A 16135-nucleotide genomic window follows, 5' to 3' on the forward strand; every position below is an offset into this window, starting at 1 on the left:
CAGATTGTTCACTATTTGATAAGTATCCAGACTGAACTCTTATTCTAATTTTATAATACAGTTTTATTTTTACAGATTTCAGTATTGCAAGGCCTACTAGGCATAATTATTACAACAACATCACATAAACTTGTTATGCTGCAGGCTAGAGTATTAAAAATACAAGTTGGGTGGTTTTTTTGATTTGCTTTTGTGAGAAATGCCAAAACAATTCAACTTCTTTATTAAAGAAGAAAACACAGAAAAATCCTTCAAACTAAATACCCCACCCTACCCAAACTCCCAAATACTATAAACTTACAAATCTTTAATAAATCAAACCATATTTTGCCAATAAACTGACTGCCAGTTTTTTTGTATTTTTGCTTATCCGACTTATCCCTATAAATGGTTTTTATTATTTTATTATTAAAAATTTGTACTGGTGCTGTCTTCCCCTGTTTTTGGGGAAAGAAAGCTTTAAATGATGGAGCATGAAAATGATTTCCAATTCTACTTCTGGAAGAAGCCTTGAAGATTATGTGCAGTATGTTATTCCATCGTGCACTTTCTAGACTACTGCATTTTTCTCATAGCTCGGTTCTGTACCTGTGAGGTTCAGTGTTTACTGTTCTAGTTCACAGCTTGTGCAGAATAAGTACTACCTGATGAGCACCTCTGTGTGCTCTTGACATTCCTGAGCAGTAGAGCTTTTAAAACCATATCTTTCTGGCAAGAGATGGCATTAATTATCCATGTATCTAAGTTCATACAGCTATGAGCAAAGAAAGCAGAATTACAGAATGAAGAATTTTATTGTGACTCACAGAAAATAGTTACTGCTTTCTCAGTAATCAGCTGAATCTGAGCTCTCACTGTATTTCAGCGTGTAAACACATAAAAAAATGATACTTTCAAATATAAATGTGTGTCTACACATGTGCATGTATGTGTATACACACATACTTTTTCATATACATATGATGGAGTACAGTGTAAAAACCAATAAATTCAACCAGGTTTCAAGCCAAGTGTTTAAAAAAATTGGAAATTGTGTAAGACTGAGTAAAGACTTTGAAAAAAATCCAACTCTGATCTTTGGTGAAAACCACTTGCTGTTTCTGCTTGCACCGATGCTAGAGGGTGTCATAATTATTTTATAATCTTTGAAATATGTTCAGAGTAGTTTTCTGATCTAAAATTAATCTTGCATGTAGGTGAATAGCATCTACTGGGAGGCTCTTTAGAGTTATTTAAGTATTATTCAAGATATGCTGTGTGGTCTACACCAAATTTTCATTCCTTGTTATGTAGACCTTGATCAAAAGTGCAGCATAATAATAGCAAGAAGGAATGTAAAAAAATCAAAGCCTTTAGTTGATGCAGGTATACCATAAAACTGTTCATTATTAGCTGAATTAGGATTGTATGCTAGTTTGTAATACATAGTTGTTTGTGATTTGGTCTGATCTTTTCTCTAATTGGGAAGCTTCCTGTGTTTGTACATCTTGCCTACACTCAGTGAAGCCATGAAATAGTCTGCAAATGTCTGTCCAAGTCATCTTCTGTCAAAGATCATCTGTAGGCATGCAAAATCAGAAAAAAGATCTTGACAGAAGAAAGTCAACTTGTAATTTATTTACATTAGAGCTCCACAGGATAAATTTCACAGATAAGTTCTTTTAATCAGGAAGCTCGTGTAATGTGTTCTTTTGTGTACTTAGTTGAAATTATCCAGTAGTAATTAGCTAGATCGATAGCATGATGTTGGCCATGCTTTACCAAGTTGAATAGTGGATTTCATAAGGACAATATTTCAATTATGTGACAAATTTTATAGAGTGTCTAGACTGGGTTTTAAACTGATCATAATTTCAGTTGACTTAGAATGACTGTATTTAGAAAATTTGTGGGACCACTTCTGCATTTCTATTTGAGAAACTTCAGTATTGCTAAATGACTTTATGTTGTGCATACAGCCCAGTTACTGTAAGCAACATGTAAATATTGAAAGACATATAATTTTGTTTTATTTTTATGACTTGATCTTTTGTTCATTATATTTTTCTCCTCCTGAGTTGTTTATATTTGTGGATCGGAGTGAAAACTTCAGGAATTTTTACTTGAAAAGTTGGCTTTGCATCCTTACCTCCCCTCCCAGTGGTAAATGTTTTAAGCTTCACTTGTTCAGAAAATTACAGTTCCACCAGATTTCTGAAACTGTAGTTTACATGTTGTTAAAATTTATATTACTTGTTCCTAGCACAGAATACAAATTCATTTGCTTTCTTTCCTTTCAGGAACAGCCTTTTTACTTATATGTGTATTTAAAAACAGTCTTAGAATAATTCATACGTATGTATTAAGTTTCACAATCTGTCGTTTCAGGCTGGATTCACGCTGTGCTCACATCTCAGGATTGTATGGCTTTTGGAGGAAACTTTTTGCACAACCTCAACATTGGCATGCAGCTCAGGTTAGTCTCAGCTCTTCCTGTACTTTTGCCCCAGTAAGTAGGATATTCTTTTCATAGAGATTTTTCTTCATGCGCTTAACCAGGATCAAATTGGTACAGGCTCTTTAACAGACAATAGTGGCATTTTCAGTTAGAATGTATCAAGCACATTCTCTTATTTTACTTCTGCAAAGTTTGTTTCAAAAGCAAAAGGAAGGCTATGCAAGAATTTAAGTGACTAAAAGGAGGGGAAAAAAAAAAAAGAGAAAAAACTCTACTTTGGAGATTAGTGTAAGTGAGTAAAACAAAACTAAGCAAGCCCAGGTGTGCGACACTGAGTTGAAATGAGCATCCTCAAGTCAGCATTGCTCTAAGGGCAGCTGTATTTAGTTTTTGTCCAAGATGTAGAGCTGTCTTCTAAACATATTGTTTTTATTTATTACAGTGGAATCCTGATAAAATTCCATCTGTTAAAAGATCACACATTGGGTTTGTATCCTAGTTTTATGAAGTCCAACTTTATTCTTAGAAGTGCCGCAGTCAAACTTGATAAGGTCAGAGCCTGAATGAGACCAGAGTTCAATCTTGTCTGTGGTCTTGTTGGGGTTTAACTATGTGGTACTTGACTTCTTTTATTTATCATGGCCATGGTTATTTTATTTCATTTTATTTTGGACATTGTGTCAATTTAAATGATTACATAGTTGAATAATGAATCTGATAATTACAACATTCATGTTTTGTAATATTTGCATTTATTCAGGTGTTATGAAATGGAGAAGAGACTAAAAACCCCAGATCTTTTCAAATTTCCTTTCTTTGAAGCCATCTGTTGGTTTGTGGCCAAAAACTTACTGGAAACATTGAAAGGTAATGCTTGTTTTGTTTTAAGAGATGCACATGTATCTGCTTTTATAATTCTTTTTCTCCTAAGTGATAATGGACCATGGCATTAGTTTTTTTTCTCAGGCTTCTTTCATATCAGTTAAGATCTTTTAATGTCTTTTAATAGCCTTTCCTTTGAGCAAATGGTTCTGTGAAATGATCCCACTAACTTACATCTATGGATTTCTTCTTGGTGGCTTCACAGCTGAACACAGAAGTTTTCTTGCACTTCTACAAATTATCTCTTCTCCTTTCAGCAAATTAAAGCCTTGAACACCACTTGTTTCCTAAGTGAGCATTTAAAGTCTTGGGGTGAGCCTAGAGAAACTCAGAAATCTTGCCAAATAGAACAAACTTGCAGAAAATTTTTCCTTCCAAGAAGAGTATTTTTATCTTGAAAGCTTGCGTTGATTTGTCTCATTCATGCATATTTAGTGTTTACAAACTCGTCAGAAGACATAGGAGCTGTGTTCCTGCTGGAAAAGCAGTGGAACACGTATGTTTCTGTAAGATCTAGCTAACTATATGCTGTGTCTGTTTGTCCCACTCTTCCCCTTCCCCTTTTTATCCCATGACTCCTTGAGTCCATAGGCTGGGAGCCTCTGGTGGCTTGTGTTTTAGGGGAGGGCTGTGAAGCTTATTCTCATGTTATGTTTCATCTTTGGTTTAGCAGATGTTTTGTTGCTGAACAATGCTCTGACCTATCAACTCATCATAAAAAATAAAAATGAATGTTTCCGTGGCTAGGGTGAAGGTTATATTGGGTTTTGGCATCAAGACTCACATGAATTAGGTGTTTGCTAGTCAGAATCCATTGTTTTATGAATAAAGGATGATGCTAGTTTGGTTGTATTAGGGTAATGGTGATGTCCAACTGTTAGCAGTACTTTATATGAAATTCAGGTCAGTAAGGAAAATCAACACAGCATGTCTTCCTGGTTCTTTTTATAAAATGGCAGCAGGGTCACAAACATTTTGATTTTGACTTTTTGTTGGCAGAAAGTGTTTCGTGATAAGTATTATTGCATTCACCTAAATTATTTTTCTTAATTCTTGGGGTTTCAAAATAGGCAATTTGTGCTGTTGTTAATGCATCCTGTACTCATTAATTTGAATTACTTTCAGTTCATGCAGTTGTTTCTATTGCATCTAAAAAATTCAGCCTGTGGTACTGCACTGTATTCTTAAAATTTTATCAACTGAGTCAGCTAATGGGCAGGAAGGTTTCTGCTGCCAGTACCTCTCATACCCTTTAACAAGTAGGAGGCCTTTGAGAGAAGAACAGCTGTTTACTCACAGAACCTTCCTTTTTCTGCCAGCTTCCTAATACATTATCCATGAGAACAGTGTTTTATTAGTGTATTCTTTTAAGGGAATAAAATGAGCCAAATGGTTCTAGTGTTGATCCATTTGCTACTGACAAGTGGAAATATTTGTCAGGAACATGAGGAAAGGTTTTAATCTCCTTTTGTCTGCTTATGGAGGATTTGTCTTTTCTCTACTTCTTTTACCCCCATGAAGCAAAAGAGAGAGTGAAAAGGAATTGCAATTGCTTGGGAACACCATCTTCCTTCACTAAGAAGAGAAGCTTCTGTGGCAGAGTGGTTTCCACCCCCTGTCCCGTTTGATTTTGGGAGGAAAAATGATGTAAACCATATGAGGGGGAACTGTGATAATTGGAAGGGTGACAAAAAATGTTTGGGAAGTGGAAGTATGCTAGTGTGAGCCATTTGCATATGTATGGAGATAAGCAATGCGAATTCTAATTTAGAGATACATCCCACATCCTGCTGGTCCCCTTTGACTAAAATATTTCTCAATGAAGTAAGACTGTCTTTTTTCTTCAAATGTTATTTTTCGTTCTGTATTTTAGATCTGGGTTCTTTTTCCCTAATTGACCTTTAAGTATGTTGTAAACTAACCCTAATTCACACAAGACTAAGTTAAGAAAAGGTTTTATGTAGAAGCACTTTAGGGTTGGATTTGGTTTTTTTGTTGTCATTGTTGTTGTTACAGTATGCATGTAAATGCAGGATGTCAAGTTTCATTTGCTTGCACAATTTTTCCTTTATTGTGCTGTTGCACAATGGCAGCTTTATTGACCGAAGGGTAGAAGAAGACGGGTAGAAGGGTATACTGAAGGTCTTCGCTGTTAGTGTGTTTCTAAATTGGTTTCTGTATCCTTTTTAGAACTGAGGGAAGATGGTTTCCAGCCTCCAAGCTATTTAGTGCAAGGAGTGAAGGCTTTACTTACTGCTTTAAAGTTATGGATGAAAAAAGAAGTAAGTATAAGTGTTGTTTGCTATTTTGGTGAGCTCTGTTTTGATTTAGAACTAAGTGAAGGTCTATGCCCTTTTAAAGTTTATTTTTATCTGTTAATGAGTACTGAAAAAGTCTATTGAAAGTATATACTGCTGATTTGGGGAAGAATCATAATGACAATTTTATATTCCATGATGCTAATAAAGTCTGTTAGACCATTTAATAAGCTCAAGTATTGTAGCTGATTGAAGTAGAATCTTGCTTTTTACCTCAGGATGGGATAAGAATGCCAGAGGATAAGGTGATAAGATGGGGCTTTTTGTAAGAAATGTGTTTATGTAGTCAATCCTAGGCTGAGGCAGTGGAGGGATGGAATGCCATGATGTTTAGCTTCTTCCATTCATGTCAGTGGTTTGGAAAGCACATTTCAGCTACACCTGCTGAAGAGTAGGTTTAGATTCAGATCGAGGAATATTAACTTCAATTGAATACTGTCCTTGCTCAACATTGATTGACTCTTGTGAAATCATAAGTATGCCATCAGTGCTGGCTTTGCTGGTGCTCTTCTCTTCAAGAAAGCTTGTTTGTTTTGGCACAGAACTGGGTCTGGTCTAACTCCATGTGTTTTTTCATGTGTCTGTGCTTATAAGCCCTCTTGGAACTGGTGCTCCTGGGAAGTGCTGTTCACTGACAGGCGGTTTGGTTCTTACTGAGGGTATTAATTCTGGTTTGTTGCTGCCTGTGATGATTTGAACTGGCTCTTTGAGATCTCTCAAAGCTCTTTCTGCCCACAAGTTCTACTTGTAAGAGAATTTACTATACAACACTTATGACAATTGCACAATGCTGCATCCAACAGTATGAGCTTTGTGGAAGTAAACATGAGGTGCAAATGCAGAAATGGTTTTTACGTGTGGAATGTGCTGGGGTCCAGCCTGTGTAGCATTACTGATCCCAGATGAAGCTCTGGTGACCCTCTGAGTTGGTTCTCCAGTGTCTCTTGGTCTCTGCTGTTCAGAATGAAAGCTTGCTAATGTGTAATGTAGTAGTGTTTACAGGATGCTGGGCCTAAGCTGTTAAACCATGTGTGAATCCAAGCTATCTCTGCATCTGTGGCATGGATAATAAGCAAGCTAAGTGATCAGGCTACTGAACTGAGATCAAACATAGCCTATATAAATTCTTATTGTGATTTGAAATTGGATTCAAATTCCTTTTTTCTAGATTGCTGTAGTATAGTATTGTAGCATTTGTATACTGTCTAGTAGCCCACTAAGTATTTTGATTAATACTTCATGTGGAATGTGATATGTTTTCTGCTTTTCTGTGGAACAGAAATCAATTGCACTTGCTGCATTCCGAATGCTTGTTAATGAGGGCTGTGAGTATTCCCAAACCACTGGATGAGCAGACACACCCGTTGTGGGTTTCACCCCAAGACAGGGAGGAAAGTGCAGAGCATCAGTGATTTAGCCACAGTGTTGTCTGCTGTCCACCAGCTGTCATGTTTCATACCCTGCATCCATCTTTTCTGGCTACTGCCTTGTACACGAGCCAGTCTTGTCTATGCGGCAGACCTTGTGGGTGATAGCTTTGTAGCTGTAGGCAGGTGAGGACAGGAGGAGCTTTGTACATTGCTGTTTGGTCTGCTCATGCTGAGGATTTCAGACAGTTTCTGAAAAAGGAATGACAACTGTGTGCTCCCCAAATGAGAGCCCTACTCATGAGGTTTCACATTTGTGTCATGGAGTATGTCTTTCCAACGTAGGTGAATTATCTTAGAGGATTGTTTCGTGCCACTTTCTAGAGAATTTCAAACTCATCTTCTTTTGAAGGAGGGAAGTAGGAAGGACTGAATGGTCCTAAAATGACCAACAACTTGATGGAAAAATTATATGGTTTAGTGACAGAGGTGCTGTTTTCTCCAGGGTGAATGTGTAGAGGTGATACATTCAGAGAACGAGCCATGGTAAATAATAGCAGCTGATTTAATCTTCCCTGTAGAATTAGAGGCACTGAAATGAATGATTATATCATGATTGTATGTTGATGTTGGGTTTTTCTGGGAGGGGGAGAAAGCATTTGTTTTAATGACTGAGAGGAAGCCAGGTTCAATGAAATGCACATACAGTATTGAATTGCTTCTAGCAATCATTTTGCTGCTGAATCTCATTTTTGAAATGTGGCTAGCTGAAAGTGTTTGGGATGTTTTTCCATTTAAATAGTTGATTACAGGAATTCAAGTCAGTCATTCTAGCTTGTGTGTTAAGTGATGTTTTATCTGTTTAATCCTAAGTAAAAGTGTTTTGAGGGACCTTTAAGCTACATACAAAATATTTTTTGCTACATCTAACTGTAGAATGTTTGGATTTTTGTTGTGTGTGTGTATATATATGAAATCTGTCTCTGATAGTTTCAGAGGATTAAAGAGAACATAAACTCTTACAGCTTTCTGCATTTTTTTATAAAAAATGGGTATTTTTTCTGAGTTGCATTTTCCAACCTACTACATTATAAATAAGCTAAAAAGGTAATTTGTAGGAATTAGATGTCAGGAAGATGTCTCAAAACCTGCATCTTGGTTACTCATGATTATTCTTGATTTGCTCTTGCGATTTAATTTTTGTTGGGGTGAAATTGCCTTAGTCTTAAGATGTTTTTAAAGTTGTGACTCTAATGAATGTCAGAAGTATTGCTCTATACTGACCATGGTAAAGGGAAAATAGGTGATTACTGTACTGAGGGTAAAAAAAAATTAAGTGGTTGTCAGTATGGCTTTGTCTTATCTCTTCTTTGGATTCTTGGAGACGTTGAGAGATATCTGCTCACTACTAAAGCTTGGACTGGAAGCTACTGTGTGTGTGTATCAGTCCTGGCAGTTTGGAGTCATTATTACAGAAATGAATCTGGTTTTTCTTTTACTTTTATTTTTTTTCCCTTGTGGTTTTATTTCATACTATTTCTGCTTTTATCTGGAAAAAAACCAAAACAGCTAAGTATCTTTTCTTCCCCCTTTGCATACAGCTTGTAACAGAACATGCCTTTGAAATTCCAGACAACATTAGGCCTGGGCATCTCATCAAAGAGCTCTCTAAAGTGATTCGTTCTGTAGAGGTAAGAACGGAGGCAACCCTACGTAAGCCTGCAGGAAATAAATCTTTGAATCAGGGAACTCCATAGTAGTTATGCTTCTGTTTGACCATATTCACCTTTTAATTTATTTAACATTCATTTAATAATAGAACATCAAGAGGAAAACTGTTGGGAATACTAAGCTATGGGTATTTCAGATAAAGAAAATGGATAGTGAACGCTTTATGTACTTTTTGTTAATTTTTAGATTTTAATGGTGAAATCAGTTGTAGGTTAGTATTTCTAAAATGTAGTTACTTATAACTATTTAAAATAATTACTGTTAATGTGTTGTTAGAGATTTTAATCTGAAATTCTGTGCATATTCCATACTCCTATTCACTTGTTTGTTACTTCAGGTCCAGTTGTCATCTCTTCTGCTCACTTTTGTGTTTTGTGGCTGTTTGTTACATAGTCAGTGGGGGAGGGTTTCCCTTTTGTTTTGGTTTTTTTAATTCTCTCCCATACCAGTGTTCTGCTCCTTTATTCCTCAGTGATTATTGATTCTTGAAAAATTCTCATATTTCTATGTGAAGAGAACTGATCTGAGGGGATGTGATCTGTTGTGTACAACACATGTCTATCCTATGCTGCCTTCCTGAATAAAACCTTGTGTTTTGTTGGCACTACCATTGTGGAGTAGCACAAAAGCCTCAAATGGGAAAGAGGTGTGCAGTAGAACTAAACTTTGGACATCAAATCCAAATGAAATATGTAGTATTTCTCTAAAAGGTCTAACAATTTTCCTTACATAATTTACATTTAATTAGATTAATAAGAAGCAGCACTTAAGCATGTGGATTTATTCCTCTGAGACTATTCTGAAAAGTGCTTTTAATTACAGGAGGAAAACAGCAAATTAGTTAAAACTCAGGGAATTCTTGGGGTGTCTCCAACTTCACGATCTTCACATGAGACAGCTTCCCCTCACCACTCCAGACGAAGGGTGAGGAAGCTGCGAGACCATGCTACCAAAACTCCTTCTAATCTGGACATCCTGGAACTCCACACTAGGGAGGTACTGAAAAGGCTGGAGATGTCACCATGGGAAGAGGCAAGTATGAAGTCATGTGCAAGGAAAAACAAAACCAGAGTAGATTTCTAATCTATGTTGAAAAGAAAATGGTTTTAAGATGCATAGGAATACAGAGTAGAACTCTTTGTCATGTGAGATATGGATAGGTTTGGTTCTGGTTTCTTTTGATTTTTCCCGGTAGGAATATCTCTTTTCCTTGATAATTGTTTTGTGGAGGTTCCTTCAACATTTTGTTTCCGAGGGTGCCCTGAATCCACTACCCACTTCAAGTACAGTTTTTGAATTAGGTCTGATGTTGTTGTCAAGTGGTACTTTTAATCAGTTCTGTGAAGGAAAGGGAACTTGGAAATCCTTGGCTTGGTGAGGCTCTGAGCCAGCTTGCTTCTCTGTCTTTTTACATAGCTGTTTCTTATAGTTCAGTTACTATAATTGATTAGCCTTGGTTTTTTGGTCATGTTCCTATTTCCTTTATTACTGTACCTACCTACCAGTAAGCCTCAGGCTACCTTTGGTCTCTGTATTGGGGCTGAGGACTTTGTGGTTGTATTGCAAAAGTATCATGAGGCAAATGAGTGAAATGTAGTATCTTGAAAAATACTTTTTTTTGAGGTTTGATGATGTTATTTCAAAGAACAGCAGCAGAAGCTGAAGGGCTAAGAGAATGGAAATAAGTAGCTTTCTGAGAATAAGAAATTATGACATATTTAGTTGGGACAGGATGGACTGTCATAGTGGAGATATAATTATTTGGGTCCTTATGTTGGTGTTCATAACGCATGGAACAAGAGACATTCATTTAGCCCCTAAAGACATGAAGCTGAATTTAAAATTTACCACAAATAGTTAACCCATGCAGTTCATTGCTCCTGAACAAATGTTTAGGAGTATCAGTCATTGTCCTTCAATGTAGAAATAAAAGGATCATTATCAGTATGGATTTGTAAAAAAGAAAAATTATTTTACATGGTCCTAGTTTGGGACGTAATTGTATTGCTGATTGCTTCAGAGTATATCTCAAATGTAAATTGCTTTCAGCTAAAAAAGTTCTGCTTATGGCAGGTTACTTTTCATTACTGATGTTTTGCTGTGCTCTAAATCAGTTCTGAGATACTAATTTCAGAGAAGCACATACCCAATCCAGGATTTGCTGTAGCAGTTCCAAGCCCATCTTTCAGCTGGCCTGTCTCTATTGGTATTTCTCCAAAGGAAACATAAAAGGAGTATTATAGGAAAGTTGTATTTGTTTTAGATGCTTCAGGAGAGTATAGATGGTTCAAGGAAGGAGAAGGTGCAGTCGTCTTCTGAAGTTCTTTACATCCCAACATGTTTTGTCTGTGCTTTTTTCAGTTGCTTATCCAGGTGGTAACCATCCTAGTAATGAATTTGATCTTTTATGGAGTGCAGAAAAACAATTGAATTCATTGGAATGAATAATTAGCAAAATTGGTTTTACTTCTTTAGGATATCACAAGCTCAAAACTGAATGGGAGGTTTAACAAGCCGTTTCAGCCCTCTTCTACAGTACCTGAATGGAGAACGAAAGACAATGATCTTCGCCTTCTGCTGTCAAATGGAAGAATAATTAGGTATAAAGGATTGATTGTGGATAGTTTTTCCTGGTCATTATGGTCTGAGTATGCTAATTGTTAATATTTCTAGTTGTAGAGCTCTAAGTTCTTACCACTAAGTGTCGGGTTAGGAATACAGAAGGAATGTCTGTGTCTGCTGTCCCCTAGTGGAGCCACAGTTAGGGAGTGAAGAGGAAGGGGGATTCTTTGCATGTTCCTTTGTTACAGCATTTCATTCCGTTGGCTCAGTGGGGTCTATACTGAAGGGAATGCTTCAAAGTAGAAAAAGTTATGTATCTGTCTATTAGAGTGCTTCTCATTAAAAGTACTCTGGTGTTAAACTTGTATCCTTATGGAAATGACAGTTACGTAGGAAGTAAATGGGAATACCTACAATTCAGAATGAAGAGATGAGCATAAGACAACATTACTGTTATATCTTGAGAGTGTGTTGTAAATAATAAAAGGAAAACAGTTGCTTAAGGTTTTTAAGAGTAACATGACTTTTTTTTCTTGTGAGAAGAGACGAGAGACGTCCATTTACAGATCGAAGTCTTTACACAGCAGATAGTGAAGATGAAGATGACAGGACAAGGTCGAAAAAGACAGCTGTGAAGGTAGAAGACCAGCCCTCAGGATGTGAAGGAGAAGGGAATGCAGATGCCCAGAAACCACTGAACAGTAAGATTGTCTCCAAGTCTTATCAGTTGAACATTTTGATGGCCTCAGTGAGGGTCTAACTACTGTTAGTTAGTCTGACTGAAATATTACAGCATATGAAGAGGATAAAGAAATAAATTAGAGGAGTAGTATTAGAAGTTACACAGAACATTTCTCAAATATTATCTGTCCACTGAAGAAGCTAACAGAATAGAGATGAAAAGTAAAACTCATCCTTTTATGTTAGTGCTGTCTTGAATGCTATGGACAGCATTTTTCACAGCGGAGGTTTAATTGGCGTTCTGAATGAGTATTTGTTACTCTACGTCTGCTTCATAATGTAAGAATGCTGATTTGATTTTGTTTTTAAAACCAAAATATACCTTATTGTGAAAAGCTCATCACATCATTTCACTGTAGAGAATGAAAGATCATATTTGTAGATAATTTTAAAGCTATCTTGTATTTCACTTTTTCTGTTCCATTTGACAATTTCATACTTGCTTATACAATTTTGTATGTTTTACTAATGAATTGCTTTATTCCATACAAGTGATAAGACATAGTTTAGCATTAATAAAATCTTACACTTCCAACCTGCAAGGTTAGGAAAGAATTTAGGTAATCTGTAAAGCACTTTAATCCCACTTTCCAGTGCTTTAAACCATCCTTCACTAGGAACTAATCTTTTCTTGGTCTTTCTGTGGCCTCAAGCTCTCCTGCCAAGTGTTCAGCAGTGTATTAGTAAAGTATCAATATTGAATGCCTGTTGCCAATGCCTACTTTTAACATCACTATCTGTGTGCAGATAGAATTAGTCCTTGACACAGCTGTTCAGCTCTCTGCTTAATTGTAGGTCACATGCTTTCACAGTAGAGCTTACAAGGGCTCAGGAGGTATGTACTAGGAAACTGAAGTCAACACTTAAAATAAGACTCCTCTAGAGACTTACAGTTCCCTGAGTTTCCTGGACAACAGTCCATAACATTTGACTCTGCTGTCAGCCTGAATAAAATATTTAATTATTTTCATTTATAAAGCAAACTATAATCCCTGTTGACTGTGCTTCCAGATGTCACAGAGGACAGTATTAGAAAACCTGCACATGAATGAGGTCTTTCTTGGGTATTCTTGAAACAACAGGGCAAACAGCTTGTTGAGTGAAGGCTTACTGTAGTGTTTTTCCACTTCCAAAATTAAACTAAGTAAATCAAACTAAATTTTTCACTTTAATCAAAGATTAAATCATACAGAGAAATAGTAAATTTTCTTCAAAATCGTTGCTCTTATTTGATACAGAATGAATATGGCAGTGAGTATCCAAATGTATTAAATGTACTTAGAACTGGAAGTGAATGTTGAGATTGTTCTTCCAAAAATTGAGTGCTCAGGACTATTGCTGATATTTTTAATTGAGTATTGAGCATCTTCAAACTTCCCTATTACCTATATGTGATCATTTTACCTTAACTGAGACTCTAGGGAGAGGGGTAAGGTATTGTCTGCAGAGAATTCCAGAGAAGGAACTACCTGTTCCTATAACAGCTGCTGACTTCCATTGTTCTCTCTGGGATTGAGGCCAAGAGGAATGTCCACAGACAGATGCCTTTAAACAGATCAAGCTCTATCTAGCTTTGTGTGTCATGCCAAGATGATGGTTTTAAATGGTGACCCAGAGGTATCAGAGAGACAAAGATCAAGTGCTGTCCTTAATTGAGCAAGGTGCTTTGTGTGGATGAAGAGAAGGTGATTTGAGATTTTTCTAAATTCACAGTGTCTTAGCCTGATCTCACAGATAATGACTACTCTCACTCACCCAATTTCAGGAGTATTCCTCCTGGTCTCTGAAGGCATACAGAGCCATAGATTTTCTTGGAAAAGACAGTAGTCTAAAGGAAAATTCTTTTGATCTCTGAAATTATATTTTCTGTATTGTTCGTGCTATTGCTTATCCTAGAATCTTGTTTGCCTTTTTGAAATGAGCCAAAGGCATGAGTTATCATCAGAAATCCCTCAGGTTGGTTTGAGCTGCAGTAGTTAAAAATATTAATTTTATTGTTGTATGTTGAGCAATAATTTATCTAGCTTAATTTCCTATACAGTGGTGTTGCTCATTTAATGTGCTTGGATATTCCTTGTGGTTCTTTCTAATACTATCTTTAGTTATAGTCTTCTCTAGCTTCTGGTCCCAGCTGTTCAATTCACTCACTTTCTGATAATAAGTCTCATTCTTAGCTTTCTTCTGACTCTAAAAATAATTACCACTGTGTAGTGTTTGGAAATCAATAATATCCCTTAAAATATATTTGGTGCCTAATTGTGATGTTTGCCACAGTCTTCAATAGGAGCAAACCTGTACTAGAATTGCACTGTATATATGGTTACAGGTACATCCTTTATTCTTGCATAATTATGGTTAGGAAGAATTGTGTTCTGTTTATGTGGTTTCATATAAAACTATGCTGAAAACAAACCAACATTTCAATTTTACTTGTCTTCATTCCAGAGTTAATTTCTGATCTGTGTAGCTTTACGTTCAGCATAGTTTTGTATGAAACTACTAATCCTTTAAAAGTCATGTTTCTTTCTTTATCCCCTATTTCCTTGACACACAGTCATAATTTTTTTATTCTACCTTGCTTTTCTCCAAAAAACTTGTGCTACCTAGGCTGCAGATTGTCATCTTTAAGGAATTTATACTTAATCCAGATTTTTGCCAGCAGCTGTGACACAGGTATACATACAGCTCACTGGCCTTGAGCCTTGGAATCCAAACACTTAGAAATGTGTTTCCTGCTTGTGGTTCTTTGGGACAAATGCTGTCTTTTAAGGGTACAAGCTGTTGAGATCTGCTCTGACTCCAGCCTGTACACAAAAGCAGAACTGCCCAAGGTGCCACCTCTGGAGTAGGTGCTCTGTGGGAGAGAAGAAACACAAGCTCCTGTTGCATCTGATTTCTCTTCCTGTCTTTATCTGCTCAGTTGCTTGAGGAGTCTATTAGACAACTCACTGTAGTTCTAAGCAAACTTGTGAACCAGATCAGTGTGTGCATTTGCCTTTGTTTACAGACTGTTAAAAACTAAATATGTGTTTCTTGGTTTTTGCTTCAAAAATAATTGTTATTAACGTAGTAAATCTTGTGTCTTATATTTTAATTCTTCTCTCTGCAGTGTTCTTTGAAAGTGTGAAATCAGAACTCAGGAACGGATCCTCAGAGTACTCTGATATTTCTGATTCAGAAGAATCTGAGCCTGATTGCACTACACAGGTACATCTAGAAAAAAGCCACAGAAATTAATGATGCAATTAAATGTAATTTTGCTCACGTCCTTCACATTTATCTGGTCAAAGTTTGTGTTAAAGCAGCAATGACAAAGTATTCTTGTTCAGATTAATATCTCAAACAATGTTCTGCTTCATTCTTAATTTATTCTAGTGTTGAGAAAAAAGATGATAAGATATGCTAACCTGAGCCAAGTTTTATGATTTCATTGTCATTGGGGTGGGGTTGGCAGAGGATGAGCCCTGCTCTGGAGCAAGCAAAGTCTGAGAAAAGTCAGATCCTAATTGCTTTATTTATTTCTTTAATAACAAGTCTAAATTTTATCATTCGAATTATGATTATCTCCCACACAGTTTCATTTTAGAGCATTCATTTAGAAACAATCTTACAGGTATTCAGTTTTATAAACAACCTGAAGTGGCTAAATCCTATTCAGGTATTTTAGACTATTGGAAATAGATGGGAGTTCTCATTTGGGAATTTGAGGGTCTAAATTGTGGTGATTTCTTCAGAACTAAACAAAATATGAATGCACACATATGTATAGAGATTTACAAATATATTTTAATACAACTTCTAGAATTTAGAAATGTGTATATATCTATAAATAAGTATTTTTTCATTTCATTAATTTTCATTGCAAATTGGGTTTGTACTTAGTAATTTAAATTTTTATTGGTTAGCAGTAAGGTGAAGTGATTACCTCACATTTTTGTTTTGTGCTTCTGGAAGGCTAGTGCCTTGATCTTTATTTCAGTTGTCAGCCTATTATAAGACTTTACAAGAAGTCTTTAAGTTCCTCCTCTTTCCATGGTGGTTGAGATTGTTTTTTTTTTTTTTTTTTTTGATACTTGATGTCTTTCATCATTACCTAA

The 16135-nt window shown here is 36.2% G+C and overlaps 1 protein-coding gene across 2 annotated transcripts in view; it reads left to right on the top strand.

The window, feature by feature from the left end:
* KDM7A (lysine demethylase 7A) overlaps positions 1–16135 on the top strand; it is a 65806-nt gene that overhangs the window by 37685 nt on the left and 11986 nt on the right. For both annotated transcript variants that reach the window (XM_039570813.1, XM_039570814.1), the window contains exons 8-15: positions 2368–2455; positions 3198–3304; positions 5510–5601; positions 8606–8695; positions 9558–9767; positions 11211–11335; positions 11841–11998; positions 15148–15245. In XM_039570813.1, the coding sequence (XP_039426747.1) occupies positions 2368–2455; positions 3198–3304; positions 5510–5601; positions 8606–8695; positions 9558–9767; positions 11211–11335; positions 11841–11998; positions 15148–15245 (968 nt within the window). The remainder of the gene's footprint in view (positions 1–2367; positions 2456–3197; positions 3305–5509; positions 5602–8605; positions 8696–9557; positions 9768–11210; positions 11336–11840; positions 11999–15147; positions 15246–16135) is intronic.

The sequence above is a fragment of the Corvus cornix genome, chromosome 1A (assembly GCF_000738735.6).
Source record: "Corvus cornix cornix isolate S_Up_H32 chromosome 1A, ASM73873v5, whole genome shotgun sequence".
NCBI classification, from domain to species: domain Eukaryota; kingdom Metazoa; phylum Chordata; class Aves; order Passeriformes; family Corvidae; genus Corvus; species Corvus cornix.